The sequence below is a fragment of the Fusarium phalaenopsidis genome (assembly GCF_050370095.1).
Source record: "Fusarium phalaenopsidis strain FUZ10S chromosome Unknown contig_32284, whole genome shotgun sequence".
Lineage (NCBI taxonomy): Eukaryota > Fungi > Ascomycota > Sordariomycetes > Hypocreales > Nectriaceae > Fusarium > Fusarium phalaenopsidis.
The window spans coordinates 965,772-990,317 of NW_028145414.1; the positions used below are offsets into that span (position 1 = coordinate 965,772).

Below are 24,546 nucleotides of genomic sequence, written 5' to 3' on the forward strand. Positions count from 1 at the left end.
TGCAAAGCCAGACCGAGGGATAGAGATGGCCTGGTTATTGTGAATGAATTAAAATGTGACATCGTAGCCAGCCTCAGCCTGGCTCATAATCTAGTCACCGTCTTGGTACAGGATAACAGCAGCTGTGTTGAAGAGTCTGTCAGTCACATCAGTTCTGGGGCCAGCTCTCCATACTCACAGTTCTGAGGTTGATCCTCTCTGTAAACAGCGCGATCTGGACGTTCCCAGTCCCCTGACTCTGTCTGGATATACAGGATGCTGTTGGTCTTGCCTATGACATTCGAGTCCTGGATTTGCCACGCGCAGGTGCCCTTGCTATATTTTGTATTCATCAGTGCCCATGAGACCTATCTATAGATCACATCTCACTTACGGAATGACCGTTACAGAGTCCTTGGGCCCCGTAAGCTGATCCCAGGTACATGCAGTTTCCTCTCGAACGTCGGGACGAGTGAAAGCCGCGAAAGTGCCGTTCAAGTTGAACTGCTTCAAGGTGTCGCTGAGATAAGCCTATGTTATTCACATGACTGTTAACTACTATCAATGTCAGCAAGAGTTGTCACTTACAATGTCCCGGGTCTCTCCGCTGGAAGAAGTAGCTGTGAACTGGTAGGCAACCCAATCCTCGGCTTGAACACTGCCAACTGCAAGACTTCCAACGCCATTGCCGCCACTACTAGTGTAGAAAGGGCCCGTGGAGCCGCTGTTACCGGCAGCAAAGACGATCAGAACCCCGGCTGCTGCAATCGAGGATGCGATAATGGCTGTTGGACTGTCCGGAAACCCCCTGTTTGAACCAAGAGAAGCATTGATCACATCAGCACCGTCTTCGTATGCTTTGAGAAACGCAGCCACGATGGTGTCCTCGTAGGTGCCGTCACCACAGCCGAACACCTTGTAAGCACGAAGACGGGCTTTGGGTGCCACACCGGGGAGGTACGAGTCCCCACTCACAGCAATTCCAGCAACATGAGTTCCATGGTCCAGGCAGTCCATGGGGTCATCGTCGGGCTTGTACTCACCCCCAGCCACATAGTCATCCCCGACAAGATCATAGCCTGCCTCGACTCGATAGCCTGGACCAAATCCGCCACCGAAAGCGGGATTGGTATAGTCAATGCCCGAATCAACGATTGCAATAACAACATCTTCACCAAAGTGACCAGCCTGGTGCATGGCAGCCACATTGGTGTCGTTGTGAACACTCCAAGCAGGGTATTTTAGTAGCGAATCACTGTCAGCAACAACAGCAGACCCTTCAACCGGCAAGTGGAAGAATGCTGCAGGCCAAATCTTGGCAACCTCTGGAAGAGCTTCAATCTCGGCAAGGGTGTTGTTGGTAGCGTTCTTTACATCGAACGAAACACCTCGAAAGACTTCCGAGTCAAAGACGAGTGATGGAGTGACATCTTGACCCGAGTCTTGCAGAACCGAATAAAATTCAGACGCGCCCTATATGACATAGCTGTAAGTAAAGGTCTCATCCATCACGCGAGTCGCCTAGAAGGGAGGTGGGACACACAGAATCACCCTCATCTCTCTTGAAATTGGCAGCACTAGAAAACTCGACAATGAATCTGGTAGTCTCGGCGGATATGGGGCTGGGAGTGCCCAACAAGGTCTCAACGTCGTCCCCAACAGCGAGGTTGGAAAGGAAGAGGAGCGGGGCCAAAAAGAAGAACGACCTGATGAATGTCATCTTGACACGTCCCACACGGAGGCGATGCCGGTGGGAGGGTAAAGAGAACAAACGGCCGTAGAGAAAAGGGTGTGACGAGCGTTCTGATGAAACATACCGAACTTGACGCTGCTTTTTATAGAGAGCCAGCAAGATGGAACAGGGCCCTCCGACTTCTACAACCAGCAAGAAATGCAATGGGCATGATCAGATAAGATCTTTTTGATAAGATTAGATGTGAGGGGTCCAAGACAAAGCAAGTGCCGTAATTTAACATCCCTGCAGTTTGCTGCAGTGGAAAGCAAGATTCCTTCAATCAGATGTTGGGACCCATCCAACAAGTGAAGGATCAGGTTTAACCGGCCGTTTGAGTGTTATTTCATCCCGATATTGATAACCTTACTTCTCTAGTCCGAGTCTCTGCAGGAACACGAACCTGCCAAGACGAACTACGCAGCTGGATGATGTACCTAGTGCACCACGTGGTGACCAGCCAAAGCTCTGTTGCGTGGTCCGAACTCGGTCCAACCCCCCACAACCCGATGTGTGATGTCAGGGGCTCCCAGACGCAGAGTTACCCTCTCGGACATTGGAATGACGACTTCACGCAGACAAGGGTTGGCTCGAGATGCGGTGGCTCTCTAGTGTAGAAAATCCTGCGCCTTGTCCTCTACGGGCTTGCCATACACCGAGATTCCGATACTCTTATGAGGGATCCGGTGGGATGTGACTCTTCATAACAGTCTCGAAGACTAAAACCATCAACTATCGTGATTGACATGGGCCAGGTGTGATCCCATGCATGATTCTGCAGAATGATTTAATTCTGGCTACCACCTGCTCAAGTTGGGATGCTTGTCAGCATGTTGCGGAAATTACCTCAAGGCGGAAGCAGAAGAGCTGCGCAATATACTTCGTACCACGAGACTTTTAGCATCGGCCGCCAAGGAGCTACTGAGCTACAAGGGGAGGTTGTTTCCGGAGGATTGTAGGTTTAGTGGGCGAGACCCTTGCTTATCAGATGTTAGGAGAATGAGTGGGACTTACTGCAAAGGTCTGATTGGTTTGCCAATCGACATCACATCAAGACCTGGTCCATTGGCGATGGTACATAGTCAACATGGTTACTGTGAGGGACATTTTGTGCGATATCGGTGTTTCCTTCACCTGCCCTGTTGAGGGATGGTAACAATTGCGACCAAACCGTTGGTAATAAGTGATGAAGAGTTGCAACGCCGGTCCAATCCGAGAGTGTTGGTTCAGGGCATTGAATAAAACTCAGGAGAGCTCGTGAGGACATCATCTCGCCACCATGAAGAGACCTTCAAGGCCGCCTATCAAGCGTCAGTAGCCGTCTTCATGAGTAAAGGGCAGCTTGACTTGAGACTTGGATGTCTGCAGCGCCAGCTGTGTTGTCATAATTAATAAAGATGCGGTTTGCACCCGAAGACACAAGAAGGAGGCTTAGGCCGTAGGAAATGTGTCAAGAGCATCTGAAACTCTCCTTTCGAAGGAGTGGTTTTTGTCTCACTTTGAAGATGCATAGCAGTCCTCAAAGCAGTCAGTCGAGACCAGCTCACATATCATGCTCGCAGCCACTTTATCGACCTACGATGGAACGCGAGAATCATTTGATTACCGATTCACTCATGTTTGATGCTCTTTTTCTGTTGGTCTCAATGATGTCTCCGTCGGACACAATAACTAGGTAAGAACATAATGATACACATGACAGTATTAACTACAACCCAATGCTATGAAACACCGCAAATCATTGATCTCTCTAGAAAAATTTCGACTTGTCAAAGACGGATAATGCTGGTAGCTGAGATTTTCTTGAGGGGGGGTGAAGATGTTGTGTCTTTGTTTTGAGATGGAGGCAGGTTTGCATCATAGAGCGTCGTCAACTGCGTTCGACAAGGAATCGATATTATGCACCGTTTCGTAAGGGCACCATTGATGGACTAGCTACAAATGAGGGTCTTCAAGCATTGAACGAAAGATCACACGTAAGAAGGCCTGTTATTCAAACGCGCTGACGTGACTCTGACATGTGCTAAAATTCTTCTCAACTAGGCGCACTCCGTCGGTTCTAGCATGCACTCTATATCTAAAAGCTGGGCTTACCTGGATATGAATCATACCATTTCATTAGAAACAAAGCAGCCGTATTTTCGCTCTTGAGGATCGAGGTCTCGTGTCATCACCCTGTCGATAGCTTGAACAACCCACAAGCAACCGGGTGGTGTATGGAGGAGTGGGTGTGGAGCAACGCGTGCTTGACATGATGCAACGCAGATCACGGCATGATAGCGGTTGAACAACAAGATGGGAGTTGACTTGTCCGTAGCAATAGCTTGTCGACCTTATCGTCAGAGGGTGAATTGCAAGCCCGCTCTTTGTCTCAATTATCAAGGTGGACTCCAAGTTGAACCTACCCTGTACCCGGACCGCGCACTAATGTAATCAAACGACAGCCACACAAAATGCTGAGTCTCACAGCGCCACAGCAGTTGACAGGGCGACAAATCACAACAACCATTATCCCCGCTCCGTCTCAGGCAATGTCGCATTAACAAACGCTTCAAAAGGGACGACACGACACGACACGACACGACACAATCGGCAACTGCCAGCTTATGACGCGGTTTACCAAGTGTCAGAAACAGAATGTACGCGACTGAAGCCGCCGTTGCTAGCTGGCTTTCATCCATTACCGACTTGAAAGACAATCCCCTCCCTTTCCCTGCCGAATAGCTCAGCCAACGAGACGAAGCAAAGCCGACCGCGCAAACGACGGAGGCTCAACACTGGCTCCCACAAGCTTCCATCGCCGCCAGCCTCGGAGACGACGAGACTCGAATCAGCCATGGCCCCGACATCCCCTCAGAAGAGACAGAGAGATCCCAATGACGACGGCACCGACTCGGCACAATCAGAGGAAGCAGGCGATGACAACACCCCACGCCCCGGTCGATTCCAACAAAACCAGCCTCAGGAATGGGCTCATCATTTCCCGACCGCGCGCAGCACCTCGTCGTTAGCGTCGAGTGTTTCCAGTCGCTCGGCACCCGTTCTGAAGAAGCCGAAATCAGTATCCAGTCGCACATCGCCCTCGCGACAGATTCGCAATGCCCAAATGAACGATACCGGGTTCAACACTGGTAGTTTCATACTCGACACATACCCCGACTCTCTTGATAAGCTGCTCAATGAGCTTCGCGATATTGCTGAAGGACGGGGCATTCTGCCAGCGTCCCTCGAGAACAAGGTATGGATGTCTTGATGTTGCACATCTGCTCGCCGAATCTCTTTGTCCACTCTGGCCTTGTCTAACCTCGACGACTATATAGTTGCCGCCCCGTTCCAGAATCTCGCCATCCGCCTTCGACCATGACGAAGCCACACGATCCAAGACCGAGGAGACAGCTAGCTTTTTACCACCGTTCGATTGGGTAAAAGGAATAATGAAGCGCGCCGAGGAGTGTAAAGTCAATCGAGAATGTGAGACGTCATGGAATGGGGAAATTCATGCTCCGATCCTTCAAAGCGTCTTCCGGAAAAGTCAATTCACGAGTGATGGGTCTGTCGACTTTCGATGGTCTCAGGCCGCGCAGATCATCACGGAATACAGACCCGAAGAAGCACCATCCAAGATGATTGACTTTTGCGTCTTTTATCGGCCTGATAGAGGAAGCAATGCGGAACAGGCCATCAACGACTTGTGTAGAGTGCGGCCCGCCCAGTCCATTAGGTGCTTCCACTGCCTGGTGCTTCTTTTCGCCGCCTCTTTGCTGCTGGGGAGGGTGGTCTTTCTGCCAATTGCCTTGGCGCATGCTTGTTTAGCTCCCCACCCACCACCAACGAAGGCGCAGATTGTGCCTCGTCAGCATGGAGGGAGGCATCATGTTTCTACAGCTCCGTTAATAATAGTAATATATAGAAGAGGGAGGCATAACTTACAATGTTTCATGCCTTTCAAGTGAGCACGTAGATTCCCGGGCGTGCTGAAACTGCGGGTAGGACTATATCCTGCACCCAGAACACGACAAACATGAACCCCAGGAAGCTCCCAATCCACAGTGACATTGGTGAGATGGGCATAAAAATGCCCATACCGAGCCTTCCTTGCCTCGGCATTTATGCCGCGTAACATGGTGGCAACGGCTTGGGAGTCTGGTAAGGCTGATAGTAGTTAATATAATGAGTTACAAGAAAGGAATGCGAAAAAATCAAGTGGGATGAGAGAAAGAAGAACGTACAGAGGAGGTCTGAGGTGGCATCATCCTCTTGTCTCTCGATGGGCGGCGGGGACGGCGAACTTGGCGGAGGAGGAGGAGCAGAGTTAGGCCATTCCATCTCGGCCCAATTGACTTCACTTGGAACTGTCCACGGTTCCAGCGACATGGCGAAGGTGAGGGCTATGATTCATGTAGAGGTTCTAGGGGGTCCTGCCATTTTGAAAATTCTTTTGTGTGCTGGGTGGCCATCTTGGTGTTGAGGAAGGAGCGATCGGGCGGGCATGCGCCACACCAGGAGCCCATGAATAATGCTATACGCACACATTCATCGAACCAATATACTGAGAAATAGACACGAGTAGGACGGGGCGATATTTGGGAAATGTGATGTGTTTGGTTAAACAGTGCAAGTAAGTTGAATTGGTTGCGCCGAGAAATACATCATTCACCAACGTTCACTCACTAACCTCTCAGTACATAAATGAAATGGAGGGAGAAGATTGGCTTGTTGAGTGAGCAAATTATATTTCTGAGCAATGAATCTACTTCTACTTGATCATTGCCCCCAAGTTTCGCCAAGGTCTAGCCTCTCTCCCATCATCCTTCTCAAACACCAAGAAAGCCACCAACCTGATCAACTCAAAGACGCTTGGGTCTTCAAGATCCGTATGGGACATGGCGGTATGCAGCTGAACTTGTCATCTCTCTGCCATATCAGATTCTTCCTCCTCAATATCCGCAAGCTGAAGGCCAAGCATGCCGCCAAACGGCTCAGGAACTTCGAAACACTCGGTCTTAGGGTGGTTATATGTCATAGTCTTGAATGGACCAGTGGGATTCTGAGAGTAGCCACGTTGCCAGTTTTCGGGCTCGGTCCAAGGCCTCTCTGTACCCCAAAGACGTTCGCAAACCGATGGAGGTGTAAAGGTGCAAGGCTTGCCCATCAGAGAACAGCACTTACATACCCAAACATCGGTGCGATTCGGATCGCGCTCACACCGAGTTTGATTACTCGGTGTGTAGCTGAACTTGCAGACGTCGCAAAAGGCTCTTTTGGGACCTCTCGCCAGCTGTACGTCATGCTCGGTCGGGCTCCAAAAAGGTTCAGTGATGTCTGGGGGTCCATCACGGGTGATGAGGGTATGTTCGGTGTTGAACTCTCTCATCACTAAGTCAACGTTATACTCCCATGTTGCCTTGGCAGGGGCAGGCCTGCTTTGCTCCCGACGTAATACCCAGCGAGCCCTTTGGTTGATGTGGTCGTTTTCTAACTCCAAAACCTGTCGAGTGGCGATAAAGGCACGCTTTTCAAATCCATTAAGCGGCCCAGTAAAAGTGATACCCTCGAGTAGCTGGATAAGTGTCATCGCCTTCCGCCAAGGCTTGAGCACTGCCTCTCGACCCTCGGCAAAGGTTGGTGCTTCAATGCCTTCTTTCCACATCGAGCTGATCGTTCTGATAGACCCCATGGGAATTGAACAGGAGAACCATTTGCCCTGGTCCCGTCTGAGAAACTCAAACCGAACTCCAACAGAGTTGGCCTGCGAAAACTGTTGGAAAGGGCCTACGCTTGGCATTTGCATCCACGGGCGAGGGTGAGGTTGACCGTTCTGCATCACCTCAAATACAAGATAGCCGGTCAGGGGAGGCGTGAGATTGTGGAGGGCCAGCACTGTATGGTTGAGGTAGAATCGGAACATTTCTTGCTCGCCATCGGTACGACGCCAGAGAAATTGGTAAACGGCACCGGCGCTACTGGGAAGCATGTTGATTGCGCATCGGTAGGTTGTGAAAGGCTTGAAGTCGGGGTCGTTTGCGCGGTGACGATAGCAGTAGATAGTAGGTGATATGTCTCGGAGGGATGAGCCAAACAGAGGACTGGTCACATTGCACCCCGAACAAACGAGTCGAGGCCAACCACTAAGTTGTCTAGCAGTATCATGAGAAGCTTTGATGGGAGCATAACGCGACTTGCTCACTGCAAATGCTGGCGGGCTGTTATCAGACTTGATGAGTCCTTTGTGATAGGCGTTGAACATCGACATAGCTGTCTGTTCAGCCATATTAAGAACGATTCTTGCATTTCCTCCAATAGCCGAAGGATCAAGAAGAATGATGGGAATCATGTGTCGATGATTGGGAGGGGATCGCCTTGCCAGCACGTAGTGGGCTGACTGGCTGTGTGCAACGGCTTCGCGATGGGCGGCTGCACGTCTATGCAACCAGGTGCTCTGGCCAGCATAGATCGCTAGATCGTCAACATTGGCGTGAGCGTCGTCTTGATGGGTATAAACCAGAAGATAGACTGCCCAAAGATCTTTGGGTGGCCAGTCATCCTCGAGTTTGCGCAACCCAACGAGATCTGATGCGCTGAAATGTCCATGCTCTAGGAGACTGCGTGCGGGGGGAGTGAACCCACTCAAGACGACGTTCACGTTGTTGACGAAGAGTTGATCAGAGAAAACAGCCTGGGTGTTTTCGTCTCTCATGCCGAGGTGTTGAAAAACGTTGGCTTGTTGTCTGATGCCGACCCAAAAAGAGCGAACGTATCTTTCGAGACAGGTGCCGGCTCCGACATCGATGCTCCCGACTGGGAGTGGAGCAATAGCCGCTCCTTCGGACAGCTTGTCTTCGAAGGAGCGCACAGGGGCACCGACCCTGATCCGGTTCATGGGCACCATGACTGGAGAACATGTTAGCAAGCTTGCTCCGTTGCCATGAAGTCTCTTCGTACCTTTGATTCGAACGCCTTCTCGTAGAAACTCCCCAAGCCCCCATTCGTTCTTGGGGTCCTTTGCCAAAAGAAACCCCTCATCTTTCTCGAGAAGACGAAACACACCATCGCGCTTATACTTGTCTGGCACTGGATTCGTTCTGCCAAAGGCGAATCGCTGATCTCGGTATTCCCAGCCACGTGTCATGATGATGGCGCGTGCCTTGTTCGAATTCGCTTGCCCGGCAGGGCTCGAAAGCTGGTGGGAAGGACTGTTCGACATCGCGGCGACGGACGGGATGGGAGTCTGTCTGGGGGACAAGTGAACGACTCGATTCAGGACCTGAAAAGAGCTGAACAATTAGTATGTGGACACGCTCTGGGGTTGCAAGCATCAGACATACCAAGGTGATAGGAGCTGCCTGCTGAGGGATGGGAAGAGAAGTTGAGAACACGAGGAGAAGTGGAGAGCTCTGTTGAGTGTCGAAGTGGTAAACGTGATTTGCGAAAGCTCAATCGGCGCTCAGTGACGGTACGACGGTGATAGTGAGAGGAGATGGTGGAGGTGAGAGGGAAAGCAAGCCTGCACCTTGTGAGAGGCGGAGACTGCTTGGAAGTGCAGGCTAGCAAGAGAAAGAAAGATAAAGGTGTAGGGATATCAAAGATAGAAAAAAGAGGAAAAGAAAAGCGAGAAGGCCCACGATGGGTTGTGTGGTTGATGATGATGGAAAGAAGAAGATAAGGGGGGGAGGGGGGGAGAAAGGAGTCTTTATAGGAGCGGGAAATTGACCTTTGGAGTGCTTTGAGAACACACGGGTCCTCCACGTTACGTCGGCCTTTGACTTCAGATGACCAGAGCCTTCATGACTCATAGTTCTTTTGGCATATGACCTCTTTCGATTACGTGGGCCTCTGATTCAATATGGCTATAGCTATTATGATTCATAGGCCTTTGGGGCATATGACCTCTTAATGTTACGTATGTCTCTGATTTCAGATGACCGGAGCTTTCGTGACTCATGGCTCTTTAGCGATGCATAGAATGCGGGCGAGACGAAGCGGCGATAAAAACAGAAGTATGGGGAATCAGAAAGACAAGTAGTAGCACAAAGTAAGGAGTGATAGCGGGATATCTGAATCATCATCACCCTCTTGGTCTCTGGCAGTCTGCCAAGACATGCTCGCCACTTCAGCACGAATGGTGGAAAGCAGCAATATGTCGCTTTTACACGGGACTCTGAAAGCGACGGGGTAGTTTGAACTCAGCCCCTCTCTTCCTACAGGGCGGTATAATACTCACCTAAAATCATAATGACACGTCAAGAGGTTAGCCTATTGTTGATTTTTGGTTTATCTACCCGATCCAGTGTGCAGACTCTCTAATCTCCCCAATCTTAGGTACTTTTTGATGCAGCTCAGGCCATATTCATACTCCTCACAGTTTCACTCCAGGTGCTTCTCATTTTCGAGCACGTAACGAAACCTTGGCTTGCCCTCCTCAAAGTTCACAATGGCGTGGTTGGCTTCCTTCATTGGCCTCGTCTGGATCCACGGCTGAATCTGCTTTCGGCGGCGACAGCAAACATTTCCTTGATGCCATCGGGTGATCCAATGACACTGGCTGGCTTCTGGCTCAACCTTCAAGGCTAGCTGTAACTATAATAAAGAACACATTTGATCCAATGACACTTCGAGTAACGCCAACCTCGTCAAACAGTGTCCAGGCACTGATTGCAGGCAAGTTGCCATCATCAGGAGATCCGACCTAGATAAACATGCCACCAACTCTAAGGAGTGCTAGATAGTCAGTCAGTGGCATCTTAGAACTCGAAACAGTGCAGATGACGATATCGAGGGATCGAGCATTCACTTTAGCCCAGTCCGCGTCTTCGCTGGTAGCGATATAATGATCGGCCCCCAAGGCAAGGGCATCGTCTCTCTTATCTAATCGACGAGACATTCCGATAACACGATCAGCCCCGAGGCCTTTCGCAAAAAAAGTACTAAAGTACTCGGGCCCGCCAATGCCAATAATCCCGGCGGTTTTGCCGGGGCCACATCCATGTCTCCTCAAGGGTGCAAACATTGTCATACCGGCGCATAGCATTGGCGCTACTGCCTCCGACGTCACGCCGTCACTGACCTGGGGGACCTCTGCACGCGCCCTGTTGTCCTATCCATTGAGACTAAGCGTCCTGGCGTGGAGGGTGATAATGCGGAGCTGCAGATAGGCACTTGGCACTCTGCCCAGTGGCGTAGCCTAAGGCAGAATCGTCGTGGATGCTTGCGATCTATCGAATTCCTCCCGGGCATCATCGTGCAGGGTCACAACTGGCAATTTGTGGCCAGCATCGTGGATAGCAGTGGCAAGTCTTTGCTGTTGACGGGAGAGCGTATCGGCGGGACTGACTCGCCAATGGGTATTTACTCATTGCTTTTGGCGTTGCGGCGGCTGAGACGATGGATTATGGACGAGTACTGGCCTATGCTTCTTTCAGATGTGTTGGACATTTCCTCCCAAGATACCCCGGCCTGAGTTACAGAGTTGATAAATATAGTTCCTCTTTGCACTATTGTGCAAGCTTCCCGCCCCGAGTAGAAGACGTATTGAGAGGGATCGCCGTAAACCTATCATTACATGCATGATAAAGTAGCCACAGATGAGGCTGTGAGTAAGGTTAAATGCATTCTTTGTCATGGTTGAAGCCCGGCCCTTGATGGGATAACTGAGCTAAAAGACTGTAGTTACTTTCACGTGAATTACATAAAAAGGTGCACGAAGGGCCATAAGCCCAGGAGTTAATATCCACAAAGCTAGCTAATCTATTAGAACATGTCGAGTCCACCGGAGATGTTTGTGCCGTTGAGCTAAAGGCGTATGCTTGGTACTGTATGATGAGTAAACTCATGGCCAGGGCTTATTGCCGTCGTCATTGTCTCAGGCCTATTTGTTCTCAAGCCTGCGAGGGCTCGACAGAGTCCTTCACATCCTGCTTTGCATTGCTTTCCAGCTTTGCATTGCTCTCCAACTCCCCCTCTGTGATAGACTTCACTCCATAATAGACCTGCGTGATATCAACAAGCTGGTCACGGGGGACACCCTTGAAACGCTGGTCGATCTGTTCCAGTGTGAGACCACGTGTCTCCATGTAGGTGAAGAAGATGACCACGGCAACAAAAACATTCCAGACAGTACCGACGATGTAAAACCTGGACGTTGTTAGTTTTGCTGACTCGACCTGTAATATAGACTGTATGGCAATTCTCACCTCCATCCAATGCCACTCAGACCGATGGGGATCACGTATTGATTGAAGAAACCGGCTGATGAAGTAAACACGCTGTAGATACTACATATAGTTAAGCTCGTTAGTGACATGTCAAGTAGAGCAAGGAAGAAGAAACCCACCCCATGCCCTTGGCCCTGATGGTAAAGTTGAGGATCTCGGCGCAGTAAGAGAACGACAAGGGCGTCCATGTAGACGAGTATCCGATCTGGAAGAGGTACACCATGGCAATGATGCCATTACGGCCGACAGAATTGTCCGTCTCCCGTGCAGTCAGGCCAGCCATGGTGGCGAGAACGGCGGCACAGAAGGTAGTGCCAGCCACCAGCATGGGAACCCTGCCGACCCGGTCGATGAAGCAGATACCAACCAGGGCAGACAGGAAGGCGACGCAGTTTTGACTGACGTTGATGGCGAACTGCTCCTTCTCCGATGTGATGCCCGCCAGGTCGAGGACGCTGCCCAGGTAAAAGGTGATGATGCTCGAGCCGATGGTCTGCTCGAATACGCCCAGGGTCATGAGAATGAAGCCCCGGTAGAGGTTTTCCTTGGTCCCGATGAAAGCCTTCCACCAGGCCCTGTAAGACTCAAACCGGTTCTCCTGCTCAAACGTAATCGTCTCCTTGATCTCCCTGAACTGCGAAGTGACCAAGGGATTCGATGCGTCTCCCCTTCCGTGGAACCTGGCGAGAACGCTGAGGCCTTCTTGTTCCCGACCGTGGGCGATCAGCCATCGAGGAGACTCTGGGATAAAGAAGAGGCAGATGATGCAGGACAGGGCAGGGCCGGCCATGCAGATGCAGATGAGACGCCACGACCAAGATCCCGCAATGCTGCGAGCTCCGTAGCCGACAGCGGAGGATATGATGGCACCGAGAAGCCAGCATGTCCAGTACAGGCCAGCGACAAAACCTCGACGCGTGGGTGGCGCAAGCTCGACCAGATAGGTCGGTACGGACGCGATGTCCACTGACTTTGCGATACCCACGATGATGCGTCCGATGAAGAGCTGCGCCTTGGTGGTCGCCGTGGAATGCAAGACGCAAGACACGAGCACGAGGCAGGAGGATATGAGGATGCCCATCTTGCGGCCATACTTGTCTACTAGGGCACCGACGAAGAACCCGGTGACGATGGACCCAAGGTTTTGAGCGGCAGTCAACAGGCCCTTGAGGTTTGTGTCTATGTCAAACTGCGTCTGGAACTCGGACTGAGACAACGGGTTAGCATCGATGAAGTCACAGGGAGGGGAGTACAAACTAGGATGTTAAGGGAGGACATCATGCTTGCGTCGTAGCCGATGGTTGCACAGTTCAGCGCTGCGACGAGGCAGATGAGCGCCATCATCTTGCTGATGGCGAACATAATGGCGGCGTCGAGAGGACGAGAATGTAAGTGACTGAGACGTCTCTCCACAAGCAGTCTGCAGTTCCACGTTCTGTCTCCCAGTGGAGTTTTGATGTCTGGTCCACCAATGGATCAGCCTTGGCTTCTTATAGTCCCGATCCCCGCGTTGCGAGGCTATAATGTGCACTTCATGACCTCGCTAGCGAGCTAGGGGTCTTATCGGCTAAGATATCGGGAAAGATATCGATGGGGCCGATAGATTATCCTGGTATATCGCCTGTTCCCCAGGTTATCCGAAGAGAGATCGGCGAGTCCGCCTAGAGCCCTCTCCCACCTCTCCCACCGATCCAACTCTGAGGGAGCATAGAAAGGAATTGTAAGGTTTGTCCTGGGGAGGCTAGATTTCGGATATCTATCCTATCAAAACGCAACCAGGATCCAACAAGGCGGGGGCGGTGAATCCGATGTGGTTTAAGCCACACCAATCGAATTGGGCTTATTTTATCGGCACCTCCGCCCCTTGCCGATCCTTTGTGAAGTAGGCATGGTGTTGTCTCTTGGTATATTAACCTGATATAGACAAGACGATAGTGACGCCTCATCTATCACCCTTTCTTCCCGTGACTTGTCTAGACCTACACCAGGTTAATCCTGCCCATCATTTGTTTGCAGCCCAAAGTGACAATCCGATAACAATGCCTGGAAAAGTCAGCAACTGGCCAGCCTGGAGCGAGTTCCTGACACCTCCTAAAACCGTCTCCGAGGACACATTTGCCCTCTCTGCCACAGCCAAGGCCCAGGTGATTGCGCAGTATGGACAAGATGCGTTGCGACAGAGCTGGTTGAGGGTTTGCAAGGATCTCGAGGCCGTCACCGAGAGGCTGGCAAGGCTTGGTAGTGATGCCATCCCTGTCCTGGAGCTGGCGGATATCTCCCGTGAGGGCCTGTCGGACGAGCAGCGTTCCATCTTGAAATCCAGCGGCTGTTGCGTGATCCGGGGCGTTCTCGGCGAAGAGGAGGCAACTGACCGGTACCAGGACCTCAAGGCCTTTCTCACAGACAACGAGGGCGCCATCCCAGGCTGGCCGTCAGAGTCTCGTGTCATAATCAAGGTCTACAACTCCCCAACCCAGGTGGCAGTCCGCACCCATCCCAATCACATCCTGGTCCAGAGGGCCCTCAACTCTCTCTACCACGACAAGTCGGGCGAGACATCACCCGAGCCCCTGAGCTACACCGATGCAGCCCGGATCCGGCCTTCAGGGCAGAGCTTTCTGGGACTCGGACCGCACATCGACGCCGGCAGTCTATGCCGTTGGGCGGATCCGCAGTATCGCCAAGTTTACAGCGAAATCCTCTCGGGCCACCCGGAGCTGCATGATCCGTATGATCTCGACGTCCGCAAGAACGCTGACCAGTTCCTGTTCAAGGCCCAGGCGCACTCTGTCGTCTTCCGCTCGTTCCAAGGCTGGACGGCGTTGACGCAGACATCCGCAACAAAAGGCACCCTGCTGCTCTACCCGGAGGTCAAGGCAACCGTGGCCTATCTCATGCTGAGGCCCTTCTTTGCTCCCCCACCCAACCAAGAAGACGTGATGGATGCCGAGAAATGGACCTTTGACCCGGATTCCAACTGGTTTCCAGGCACCATCAAGGAACAAAGCCAGCGGCTAAGCCCAAGCTCACATCCCCACCTACGCTTGAAGGAATGTCTTTCGTATATTCCGGACATCAAGCCAGGAGACACTGTCTGGTGGCATACTGATGTAGGGAATTACCAGGCTGATCTGCTGCCCACTGTGGAATGGAGAAGCTAACACTGCCCAGATGTGCCATGCTGTGGATCCCGACCAACTCGGTGATCAAGATGCCAGTGTGGTCTACGTAGCCTCGTGCCCGACTACTCTAATTAACAAACGCTATATCAAAGAGCAGCTCAAAGCTGCTCTCGCCGGCCGGCCGCCCCCAGACTGTACGGGTGTAGAGACGGACGAGTCCAAGCTCAAGGGATATACCGGCTTTTCCCAAGTGTCTGAAGAAGGGAAAGCTGTTCTGGGATTTGGGCTGATTTGAAGGATCGATAATCCGGTGCTTCCTTTTCCCCGAAATCAGCTTCATGATGTTACCAAGTTGGCTAGAAGCAGTAGCAATGTATATGATTATCCTAACTGGGGTTTTTCACAAAGCAACTTTGCATTGGGCTCCCATAACACTATGTGCTCTCTATCTTCTCCATATGCAGCCATGCGCCTTTGACTTCTCAACGAGAAGAGACAGCACTCATCTGCCTTCGAGTTGGTGCCGGGCTAGCAGCTAATGATAATAGAGATGGCACCAGGCAAAGTATAGCATAACGCCGAGCCCTACGAAGCAGTCAGCGTTATGTAGCTCTTCAGGAGGGCAGCATGCTGCATGATGCCTATATTGTATTTTGCCATTCATATCACTTTACCAGAGCTTCAACACATGCCCTATTTAATCAAAGTGCAATCAGCGCTTTCAAGGAGGCCATCAAAGCGTCCAACAGCGTCTCTTTCTCAGTCGCTGTTGTTGACATTACAAAACACGACAGAACGAACCCCTGTTTGACTGCACCATGCACAAGACAACATAGTGGCAAAGAAAGCGGTTATAAATATACATGGGAAACAGCTGGTTGGCTATGGCTCCTCAGTGGTTCAAGAAGTTGGCTCTATTGAGGAAAAGAAAGTATGCCATACTTGTCGAGACAGGCCCCAGATATTTAACAGTATGTGCGCCTCCTATCACGAGACGAAAGTTTTATCTTGAGTTAACTTGCCAGATCATTGTCAAGTCGGCTCCAAGCCGCGAGCCCATGCTAACATAAAAGTCCATGTCGAGGTGTGGAGGGATCTCCCCACAGTCTTGTTTTGGGTCCTGGACCTTAAAATCTCACCGGTGCCAGACAGTACCATTAGCCGCCCAGAGCCCTGAAGATGAGAGGCCTGACTCGGACTTTACCGGCAGAGTTGGAACCATCGAAGGTTTAACACTTTAGGGGCTAGGTTTGGTGGTGCTGGGGAACATCTCAGCGGGATAAGTTGATAACGCAACGGGCAACACAGCATGACAATCACCAATTGCAGCTCCGATTCGCCTTTGCGGACAAGATGCGGTGACTACCCGATACCAGTGAGTGAACACCATGCCGTGATGAGTCGGTGGTCCAGGACACAGACCCACGCGATAAGGGTACGTCGGACGCTCCGACGCTCTGGCTGTCCTTGACTGGGGTATCAGATAACGGCGCTGTCAGAGTCCACCAATGCGGGGTTTGAGTGACTCCAGCGAACGGTATCCTGGAGCGCCGCTGTAGAGTCTGGGCGCCATGATGTCACGATACTGCTTATCAAAGAGGGTTGGCCTAGACGGCTTACAAGGCACTCATTATGGATCCATCTGCTGAACAAGCCCCTTCACCTCCATTCCCCTTGCCCTAGTTCCCCGTGTAAACCAGCGTGTTGTCCCTGGAAGGGCAACATCTATCGCCTGGTCAAACAACTTGAAGCCTGACCAGGCCTATCCATATGGTACAAAATTTAGCAAGAGCATACACCATGTATTACTATGTAGTTGGATAATCCTCGTACTTCTCTACAATCTTACTGAAAATGGCCTTAATCTTCCTAGCCGTTACAAACTTGATCCCCAGAGTATCAAACAGCTCGATCGAGAGGCGCAAGTCGTCGGTTGCCCTTGTCTCTTCCAGAACCTTGCAGAGGTCATCTGGCTGTGCAGTAACGGAATAGACAAGCGAGATCGTAGAAGTATATAAGGCGAGAAAGTTTAGCCAGTTGAATGCAAATCTGCCTTCCTGGTGCATACTAGAGGCATGCCGGATTGACAAGGATGCTGCCTCTGCCAGTGTTTTGATCCGGGTCTGATCGAGAGTAGGGAACAGGGGTGTTGGCCGATAGAGCATGGCAAGGTGGGTATAGTAGTTGAAATCGTACCAGGTACTCGTCAGATGTGGCACCTGGGCATCGACCTTGGGCAGAGGGAACGGCATGTCTCGACGCCATTGGATTAGCTCCTTGTGGAGAGACCGGATGATCTCTTCTCGTTCAGCAAGTGTCAGCCGAGGCGTGTCCGGGTTGGAATAGACTCGTCTGTTGATCTTGCTGGAGATCCTCCGCAGGGCCAGGATATGAAGAGGAATGGCCATGATTGAAGGGTTGAGAGATGTCTGTGGCCGGATCCCATCCGGCTTTATATTTTCATCATCGACTGGCGCGAAAGGCTGTTGTTTTCTCAGAGCAAGGTCGCAAACAAGTATACTAAGGTGATACGTCTCCGATCTTTCACATACCAGTATATCAATATCGTCGTCGTGGACTGCAAATGGTCGACCGAGGGCCGTTGAAACCACGCTGTAGTACCCCAGAGTTGAGAATTTTCTCACCTGAAAACTCACAATTTCAAACTCACCGATCCATCATATAGAGTGAGAAAAACACTCGCTTGCGCTTCTCAATCACGTCGAAGGGTAGTCCCTCGCAAGATGAGGACGATTGGAGGCCCATGCCGAGAGCGATCCGGGTGGCCATTCCCACGAGAAACCAGGTATCTATCTTGTCAGCCACTCTGGTATGCTGTATTAGGGTACTAGCTTACTCGGCCCAAGCTGGTTGAAGAAAGAGTAGGACACCTGTAAAATAATTACTTCCAAAGCAGCCTAGACAAAGGGTGAGTCTGATGTGGGCCTGGGAGGTTTAGTAGAACTTACCATATCCCCAAGCCCAAGAGCTGACTCAAAATACGTAAGGGCTTTGTTATAGTACAGCATCGACTCAGACTCGTCAGCCAGAGATATAGAGCAGTATGCTGTTGACCCAATCGCCAGCACCATCCATATCCTGAACAAGCACAGCGGCGACTGGGCCCAAGACGATTGCGGCTCTTCACGGACGCAGCTAAGAGTTGACAGGACTTCGGCACGATCAACAACAGGGTAGAGAGTGTGCGAGTGAGCAAAGTAAAAGTCGACGAGGCTGTTGATATGTGACTGGTCTGTTGGAATGCTCAGGTTGGCCAGGTGATGATCTGGCTCTGTGATGTCGTTGAAGACAAAGTCGTTGACCCACGCCGGGTCGCACGGCATGGACACTCCCAGATTGTCAAACATGGGCGAGTTTAGGAGATCTGACGGCGAGCCAATATTGAGGCGTGCCAGCATGTCTTGATCTCCATCGTTGCCAAAGACGAAGTCGGCTCTATCCGGCGTCAGCCTCCGGAGCACTGTCTGAGTGAGCTTTGCGAAGGAGAGGCCAGAAGAAGAGCCCAGATGTCGCTCGGCGGTGGCTTCTAGTGAAAGGTGCTTTAGTTCTCCGTCCAACGTCTGCGGAGGACTGGGAAGGGCCGGGAGTATGGCGTCTTCCGATGGTATTGCCAGACCACTCCATTCCCCATCTTGGGCCTGGAGAGGCAGATCTTGCACGTAGTCCTGCCCATGAGCAGCTGCGACATCACTTCCGATGGGAACCGCGCTTGGGGCTACTTGGGCGGCTGTTGCTGCGTGTGTCACGGCACTTTCCGACGGGGGTTCACCTGCTCCCGTCTGAGGCGATGTGCGTCGAAGGTAGGAGAGATTCTTCTCCAGGTCCTGGACTCGATTCTCAAGTTCGCGCACGTAGCTGCAGACATCCAGGGTCAGTCGGCACACCAGCATATGATTGCACGTTACTCCTTACGCTATAGGATACGAGGCAGTATTCCGATCATCGTTCAAGAAGCTGCAGGCGATAAAGGCTCGCCGACAGTTCTCGCATTGTGGCAAGCCCCGATCGCATCTCTTCTTCCGTTTATGGCATCGAGAGCAAGAGGTTCTTGCCTGGCCCGTAGCGCTTTGCGACGGCATCTTACTGCGATGGCGCCGCGGCAGGGGAGATGGGGTAGCCAGAAGAGGGGTTGTGGGTGTTCCAGGTGAGCGAGCCGGATAAAGACTGTAGATAGAAGTTGGATGCCAGGGTCGAGGTAACCCTGATAGCTTATCTCGGTGGTTTTTCTTTTCCCCCCGCATTCCCACCCCTTCCGGCTAAGTTCGGATCAATCCCCAGATCTCGACATCTCGATATCAGCTCCTGTTGCTGGACTCTCACTGCCTAGATGTATTATTGTAACTAGATTACCCCATGCAAGCTTGGTCTGCTTGCTTTAGTTTAGATCCGAAATACCAAGGCCCCTCTAGACTGCTTCTTCCACTACGTACCCTAATGTCGACATGGCTCTGCTCCGGTGGCGGAACTGGTGGCAATCTTGAAGTTACTGCGGAGAACCGCGTGGTGAATTGATGACAACATATAGATAAATATCTGGTTAGATAGTCATTCTTCGATTCATCATTTGGTGGAGAGTTTCAAGGGCCTACTCCCAGGCGATGCCGTTTTAGGGGTACAGTGCTGCTAATAAACGGGGACAGCTTCTGCCAGGAGTCAGGGCAGGCCGGAGATCGGAGATAAACAAATCAGACCTGTCATGAAGAGATTGCTACTGTATACCCTGGGCCAAAGGTTCCACTGACGGATGGTCGGCTTTTCCGCCCTGGAAGAAAGCGGACAAGGCAATATCACAAAGAAGACGACGGGAAGCGTCAAGACTCTACCAAGCCATCGCCATCACTGTACTCGAGCAACACCCGAACCCTCACCTCGATTAAGTAGACCCTGGGAACTCTGAATCTCAACTACAGCGACAGCTTTGACCTCCACAATCAGCCGCGGATCTGGCAACTCCTTCACCCCGATGGTCGCCCGGGCTGGTGCGCTGGCCCGAGAAGCAAATACCTTGTTCCATTCCTCATTCATACCTGCGTAATGATTCCCCATGTCCAAGATATATACCACAGCGTCAATGACATTGTGGATGCCCCCCTTGCCTTCCGTAGCTCCCTTGATAATGTCGTCGATGTTTTTGAGGACGGCAGCCGTCTGCTTGCGAATGTCCAGAGTGCGTGTTCCGTCGGCGTTCTCCGTCACTCCCTCCCAGGTACCATCCGGACGGCGGCACGCCATGCCAGAGATGTAAAGAGTCCGGTGGTTTGAGGCTGGTGCAATGCGTGCGTGGGGATATCTTGTAGGGCCCTCAGGGGTGTCTGGATCAAGAAGAAATGCTTGTCCGTTTGGTGACATGTTGGGCTGAAGGAAATGCAAGGTTCTCGTGGTGGGAGTAAGGGTGCAGCACGATCTTGACCATGTGTTGGTGCTTGTATCGTGATTTGACTTCCTGAAAGATGGTGATTAGAATTTGGCTTGCTCTGACCTTTGGATCTAATAATTATATCCAATCCAGGGCCTATTTTTTGCAACAAGCAGCAACCGAGGGTGTATCGGACTCTCCGGCTCATTCACACAAGGCATATTGGCACAGGAGATGCATGGGTAAACTTGGACCGAACCGTTGCCGATCTCCCAAGAGGTGCTCGACCTAGAGCTCCCGTTCTGCCAAGTTGCACCACTTTCTAGCCATTGCTATTTGAACTCTATACCACCTACTAAGATTTTATGCTATTAGTCGGAGCTTATTTAGGCTTGTGTGGTCTTTTCGTGCCTTTCTTACTAGAGGGCAGGGTTACATAGCCAGGCATAAACCCCAATCAAAGATCGGACGTTCCGACAGAGATAAATCCCAGTGCAATAAATGGTGATCCAGGTCAAGTTATTCGAGGCCACAACAACACAGCAGAGTATCCAAGCGCCATGTCCGCCCAACCAGAGCCTCAAGTTCAACACTTTGAGATCAAAGGCTTTGTCTTTGAGGACGGGACTCAGCTGGCTTCTACGCGGCTGGCCTACCTTGACCTGAATCCAAAGGCTCACAAAACGGCCCTAATCATCACTTGTTTTCGTGGACGGCTACAGTCAACACTCAGCTTCTCCAACGGCGCCTTGCAGAGCCATCGGATCATTGTCGTAGCCCTGTTTGGAAATGGAGAGTCGTCAAGCCCATCCAACACGCAGGGATTTCCAGGATCCGTCGACTATCGTGACTGCGTGCGTGTCCAGCGAGACTTGCTTCACCATCTCGGCATCCAGTCTCTTGATGTTGTATTGGGATTCTCCATGGGTGGGCAATGCACGTACTACTGGGCCATGATGCACCCAGAGTTCATTGCAAACGCCATAGTCATATGTTCCTCTGCGAGAACCAGTCGGCATAATCACCAATTCTTGGAGGGTCCAAAAGCAGCTCTCGTGAACTCGTGTGACTATATGGATAAGACCCGTTCACCAGATTCGCCACCGCTTCGAGGACTTGGCGCTTTTGGAAAGGCCTACTCGGCCTGGCTGACCAGCGCCGAGTGGTTCGAGCAAGAGGAATACAAATCTATGGGCTACGAGACACAGAAGACGTGGGATTTGAGTATGGCTGTCACTAGCTACTATTCCTGGGGGCCTGATGATCTTCTTGCCCAGTTGGGCATGTGGCAGAGGGGCGATATTACGGTCCTGAGCGGCTCGAGTTCGCTCCAAGCCGCTCTAGCTCAGATCAAGGCACGCGTGCTGCTGATGCCTTGCCAGACGGACCAATATTTCCGTTGGGAGGCGAGTCAAAAAGAGTCGAGCTGGATCCAGGACGCGACACTGAACGTGATACCTTCCATCTGGGGGCATCTAGCGGGAATCGGAACCAACCCAGTTGACAGGGAATGGATGGATAAGACAATAGATAATTTCTTGAAAGGTTGATTTATCATGTATTTTGAGAAGAGAGTTGGATGGGATTAAAGCTGTCTTGATGGCCATGCTATTTAGAGTAGAAGAAACAACAAACAAATTACATTGAGTTCAAGCCACGGCCCCATTCAAACAATGCCGCTGCCGTAATCACCTGCTCATCATTCCAGCGTCGTCCAATGATTTGCATGCCGATGGGCAGTCGGACCCCCGGCTGGTCTTGAGGGCTGGAAAACCCACATGGTACGCTCAGTGAGGGATGCCCTGTTACGTTGAACGGACACGTGTTGCTCGTCAAGCCGATGGCTATGGATAGTTTCTCCAGGATGTTTGATCGCCCTTCTCCACCCATAGACAGGTCGGGATGGGGCATTGCGACACTTGGTGCACAAGGGGCTACGAGGACGTCGACGTCTTCCAACGCCTGATCGTAGGCTGCTCGAAGCTCAAAGACCTTTCGATGAGCCTTTGCCTCCAGCAGTGGTTCAAGTTCAGTCTCTGCAAATTGCCCGCTGAGGATAATGTTGACGACGGCAGGGTTAGATAAAGTCAGCAGTTGGTATGTGTCCTGGGTAGGAGGCCATCTAAACTTGATATGGGGTGGCAGGTGAGTTAGGTGCCCAGACGTCTTTCCCTTGCACATCCATTCAGACATGGACGGCCTTGTCGATGCTGTCCAGATCACAGGGCCGTCAAGGTGCATGGGTACTGATACGTCCACGACAGTTGCACCCGCAGCTCGGAAGTAGAGACCGGCAGCTTCAAGGACTGTGTCTCGAACTGCGGGGGCGACACCAGGCATAAGAAAGGATTCGCTCAACAGACCGACTCGTAGTGGAGGAGAGTCTCTAGGGACTGCACCCAGCGTCTCTCGGAAGTCTATCAAGATCCGAGAGTATCTCTTGACCTGATGGCACAGAGGTGATTCAGGCGTCATCCGAGGATCGAAGCCATCGTACCCAGCCATAACCTCGAGCAACGCGGCAATGTCGTCGAGACTAGATGCGAGAGGTCCTAGATGATCGATCATTGGTGACATGGACGTCGCGCCAGTGTATGGCACCAAGCCAAACGTAGGCTTCAGGCCGTAGATGCCGTTGAAGGAAGCAGGTATACGGACTGATCCAGCCTGGTCACTTCCTATGGCTATCTGCGCCGTGCTGCCCCAACTTCCGTCTCGGCCACGGGCCAAGGCGTGTGCAGCAACAAGAGCGCTGGACCCACTGCTGCTGCCACCAGCGGTATACCCATGGAGAAGGGGATTGTGGACGGGGCCAATTGCTGAGGTGAATGACAAGGGAGATGCACAGAAGCTCTCGCAAGTAGATGTCCCTTTGATTTCAGCGCCGGCCCTGAGGATTCTAGAGACCACCGTAGATTCTATTTCCGAGACCGGATACGTCCCGTCATCAGAAAATAGGGAGGAAAAGGTCCCGAGAGTCGTTGGCAGCCCACCGACTGAGATGTTGTCCTTGACAGCAACAGTCAGGCCGCCAAGAAGTTGGCTATCTGGCTTTGCTGAGGCGAGGCTGCATCGATGACTCCAAGCATTAAAGGGGTTCTCCTCGGCCGTTGGTTCCCAGAATTGACGGCTCCCCACGACGGGCTGAGCCTGGAGAGCAGGGTGAGTGTAATCCGGCATCTGGTCAACCTGCTTCATCACTTCTTCGAAGGACTGTAAAAGTAGCAAGTAATCTTTAGCGTCCTGGCCATGGCCAAGTCGGATGCCAAGCCTACTGGCAAGCTCTTCTATCTTGTCGAGGGTGGCATCTGAGTCACTGGCTTCAATCGTTAGCCCAGTTGCGTGAGAGAGAAGGCGAGGGACAAGGGAGGGGGCCAAAACTCAGTGTAAGGATCGAGACATAAGACCCCTGATTGATAATGGTATCTACTTAGTACTTGAAGCTGGGGAACAACTCACAGGGATGTGTCTGCAAGTGATACGATAGACATCTTGAACGGGCTGAAAGATAATGGCAAAATAATGCTCCAGCTATACTCTAATTGTACTCTGTAGTCCTAAGTGAAAGTTGCTTTGAGCTGAATAATAGTAACGGTCTCCCAATCATAGCCTTCAGGGGGCCATTGATAAGGTTGGCAGGGCGTCGGAAGGGCCGATACGCCAGGCAAGGAGGGCCCGACCTGCTAAACCATAACCAGGAGTCCTTCTCCACTAGATTGTAGGTAACATGCACATGGTAAACGAACATGTCACCTGTAATGTATCGGATGCGACTTGGTTCGCATTGTTTATACTTCTACATCAATGATAGTGCTAGTCCTTGACACCGGAGCGAGGTCTACCTTTGACCATTAGCCAGCAGAATGCGTCCCCCATCGACACACAACGAAACTCCATCGACGTATGACTGTAAACCGTCAACATCACGCCCTATGTTCAGTCTCAGCGTTGTAAGAACCTACCCCAGCTCGGCTGGCGAGATAGAGCACCGCGCCAGCAATGTCTTCTTCTTTCCCTGCCCGTTTTGCAGGGACCTGGTCAAACAATGCACTGAACATGTTTCCTTCTTGCCCGACTGGGTTCATGTTGCTCGGAACGACTGGGTCAGATTAGCAAGGGTCGGTT

The 24,546-nt window shown here is 51.6% G+C and overlaps 8 protein-coding genes across 8 annotated transcripts; 3 read left to right on the top strand and 5 right to left on the bottom strand.

The window, feature by feature from the left end:
• Nucleotides 1-90: 90 nt before the first annotated feature.
• Nucleotides 91-1,699, bottom strand: LRP88_02211 (uncharacterized protein; the record flags this gene model as incomplete). The annotated part of the gene is made up of 5 exons (XM_083238879.1): nt 91-122; nt 179-315; nt 374-510; nt 568-1,452; nt 1,523-1,699. The coding sequence occupies 5 exons, from the start codon at nt 1,697-1,699 to the stop codon at nt 91-93; spliced, it is 1,368 nt and encodes a 455-aa protein (XP_083105474.1).
• Nucleotides 1,700-4,547: 2,848 nt separating this feature from the next.
• LRP88_02212 (uncharacterized protein) lies at nt 4,548-4,964 on the top strand (the record flags this gene model as incomplete). The annotated part of the gene is made up of 1 exon (XM_083238880.1): nt 4,548-4,964. One exon carries the CDS (start codon nt 4,548-4,550, stop codon nt 4,962-4,964), a length of 417 nt encoding a protein of 138 aa, XP_083105475.1.
• A 1,653-nt stretch (nt 4,965-6,617) lies between these two features.
• On the bottom strand, nt 6,618-8,915 carry LRP88_02213 (uncharacterized protein; the record flags this gene model as incomplete). The annotated part of the gene is made up of 2 exons (XM_083238881.1): nt 6,618-8,602; nt 8,654-8,915. 2 exons carry the CDS (start codon nt 8,913-8,915, stop codon nt 6,618-6,620), a joined length of 2,247 nt encoding a protein of 748 aa, XP_083105476.1.
• A 2,671-nt stretch (nt 8,916-11,586) lies between these two features.
• LRP88_02214 (uncharacterized protein) lies at nt 11,587-13,284 on the bottom strand (the record flags this gene model as incomplete). Its single annotated transcript, XM_083238882.1, has 4 exons — nt 11,587-11,842; nt 11,902-11,982; nt 12,042-13,129; nt 13,180-13,284. 4 exons carry the CDS (start codon nt 13,282-13,284, stop codon nt 11,587-11,589), a joined length of 1,530 nt encoding a protein of 509 aa, XP_083105477.1.
• Nucleotides 13,285-13,961: 677 nt separating this feature from the next.
• LRP88_02215 (uncharacterized protein) lies at nt 13,962-15,083 on the top strand (the record flags this gene model as incomplete). Its single annotated transcript, XM_083238883.1, has 1 exon — nt 13,962-15,083. The coding sequence occupies one exon, from the start codon at nt 13,962-13,964 to the stop codon at nt 15,081-15,083; it is 1,122 nt and encodes a 373-aa protein (XP_083105478.1).
• A 1,769-nt stretch (nt 15,084-16,852) lies between these two features.
• On the bottom strand, nt 16,853-20,414 carry LRP88_02216 (uncharacterized protein; the record flags this gene model as incomplete). The annotated part of the gene is made up of 6 exons (XM_083238884.1): nt 16,853-17,527; nt 17,597-17,657; nt 17,716-17,854; nt 17,902-17,962; nt 18,014-18,920; nt 19,906-20,414. The coding sequence occupies 6 exons, from the start codon at nt 20,412-20,414 to the stop codon at nt 16,853-16,855; spliced, it is 2,352 nt and encodes a 783-aa protein (XP_083105479.1).
• A 567-nt stretch (nt 20,415-20,981) lies between these two features.
• On the top strand, nt 20,982-21,971 carry LRP88_02217 (uncharacterized protein; the record flags this gene model as incomplete). The annotated part of the gene is made up of 1 exon (XM_083238885.1): nt 20,982-21,971. One exon carries the CDS (start codon nt 20,982-20,984, stop codon nt 21,969-21,971), a length of 990 nt encoding a protein of 329 aa, XP_083105480.1.
• An 88-nt stretch (nt 21,972-22,059) lies between these two features.
• LRP88_02218 (uncharacterized protein) lies at nt 22,060-23,912 on the bottom strand (the record flags this gene model as incomplete). The annotated part of the gene is made up of 2 exons (XM_083238886.1): nt 22,060-23,737; nt 23,881-23,912. 2 exons carry the CDS (start codon nt 23,910-23,912, stop codon nt 22,060-22,062), a joined length of 1,710 nt encoding a protein of 569 aa, XP_083105481.1.
• Nucleotides 23,913-24,546: the final 634 nt, after the last annotated feature.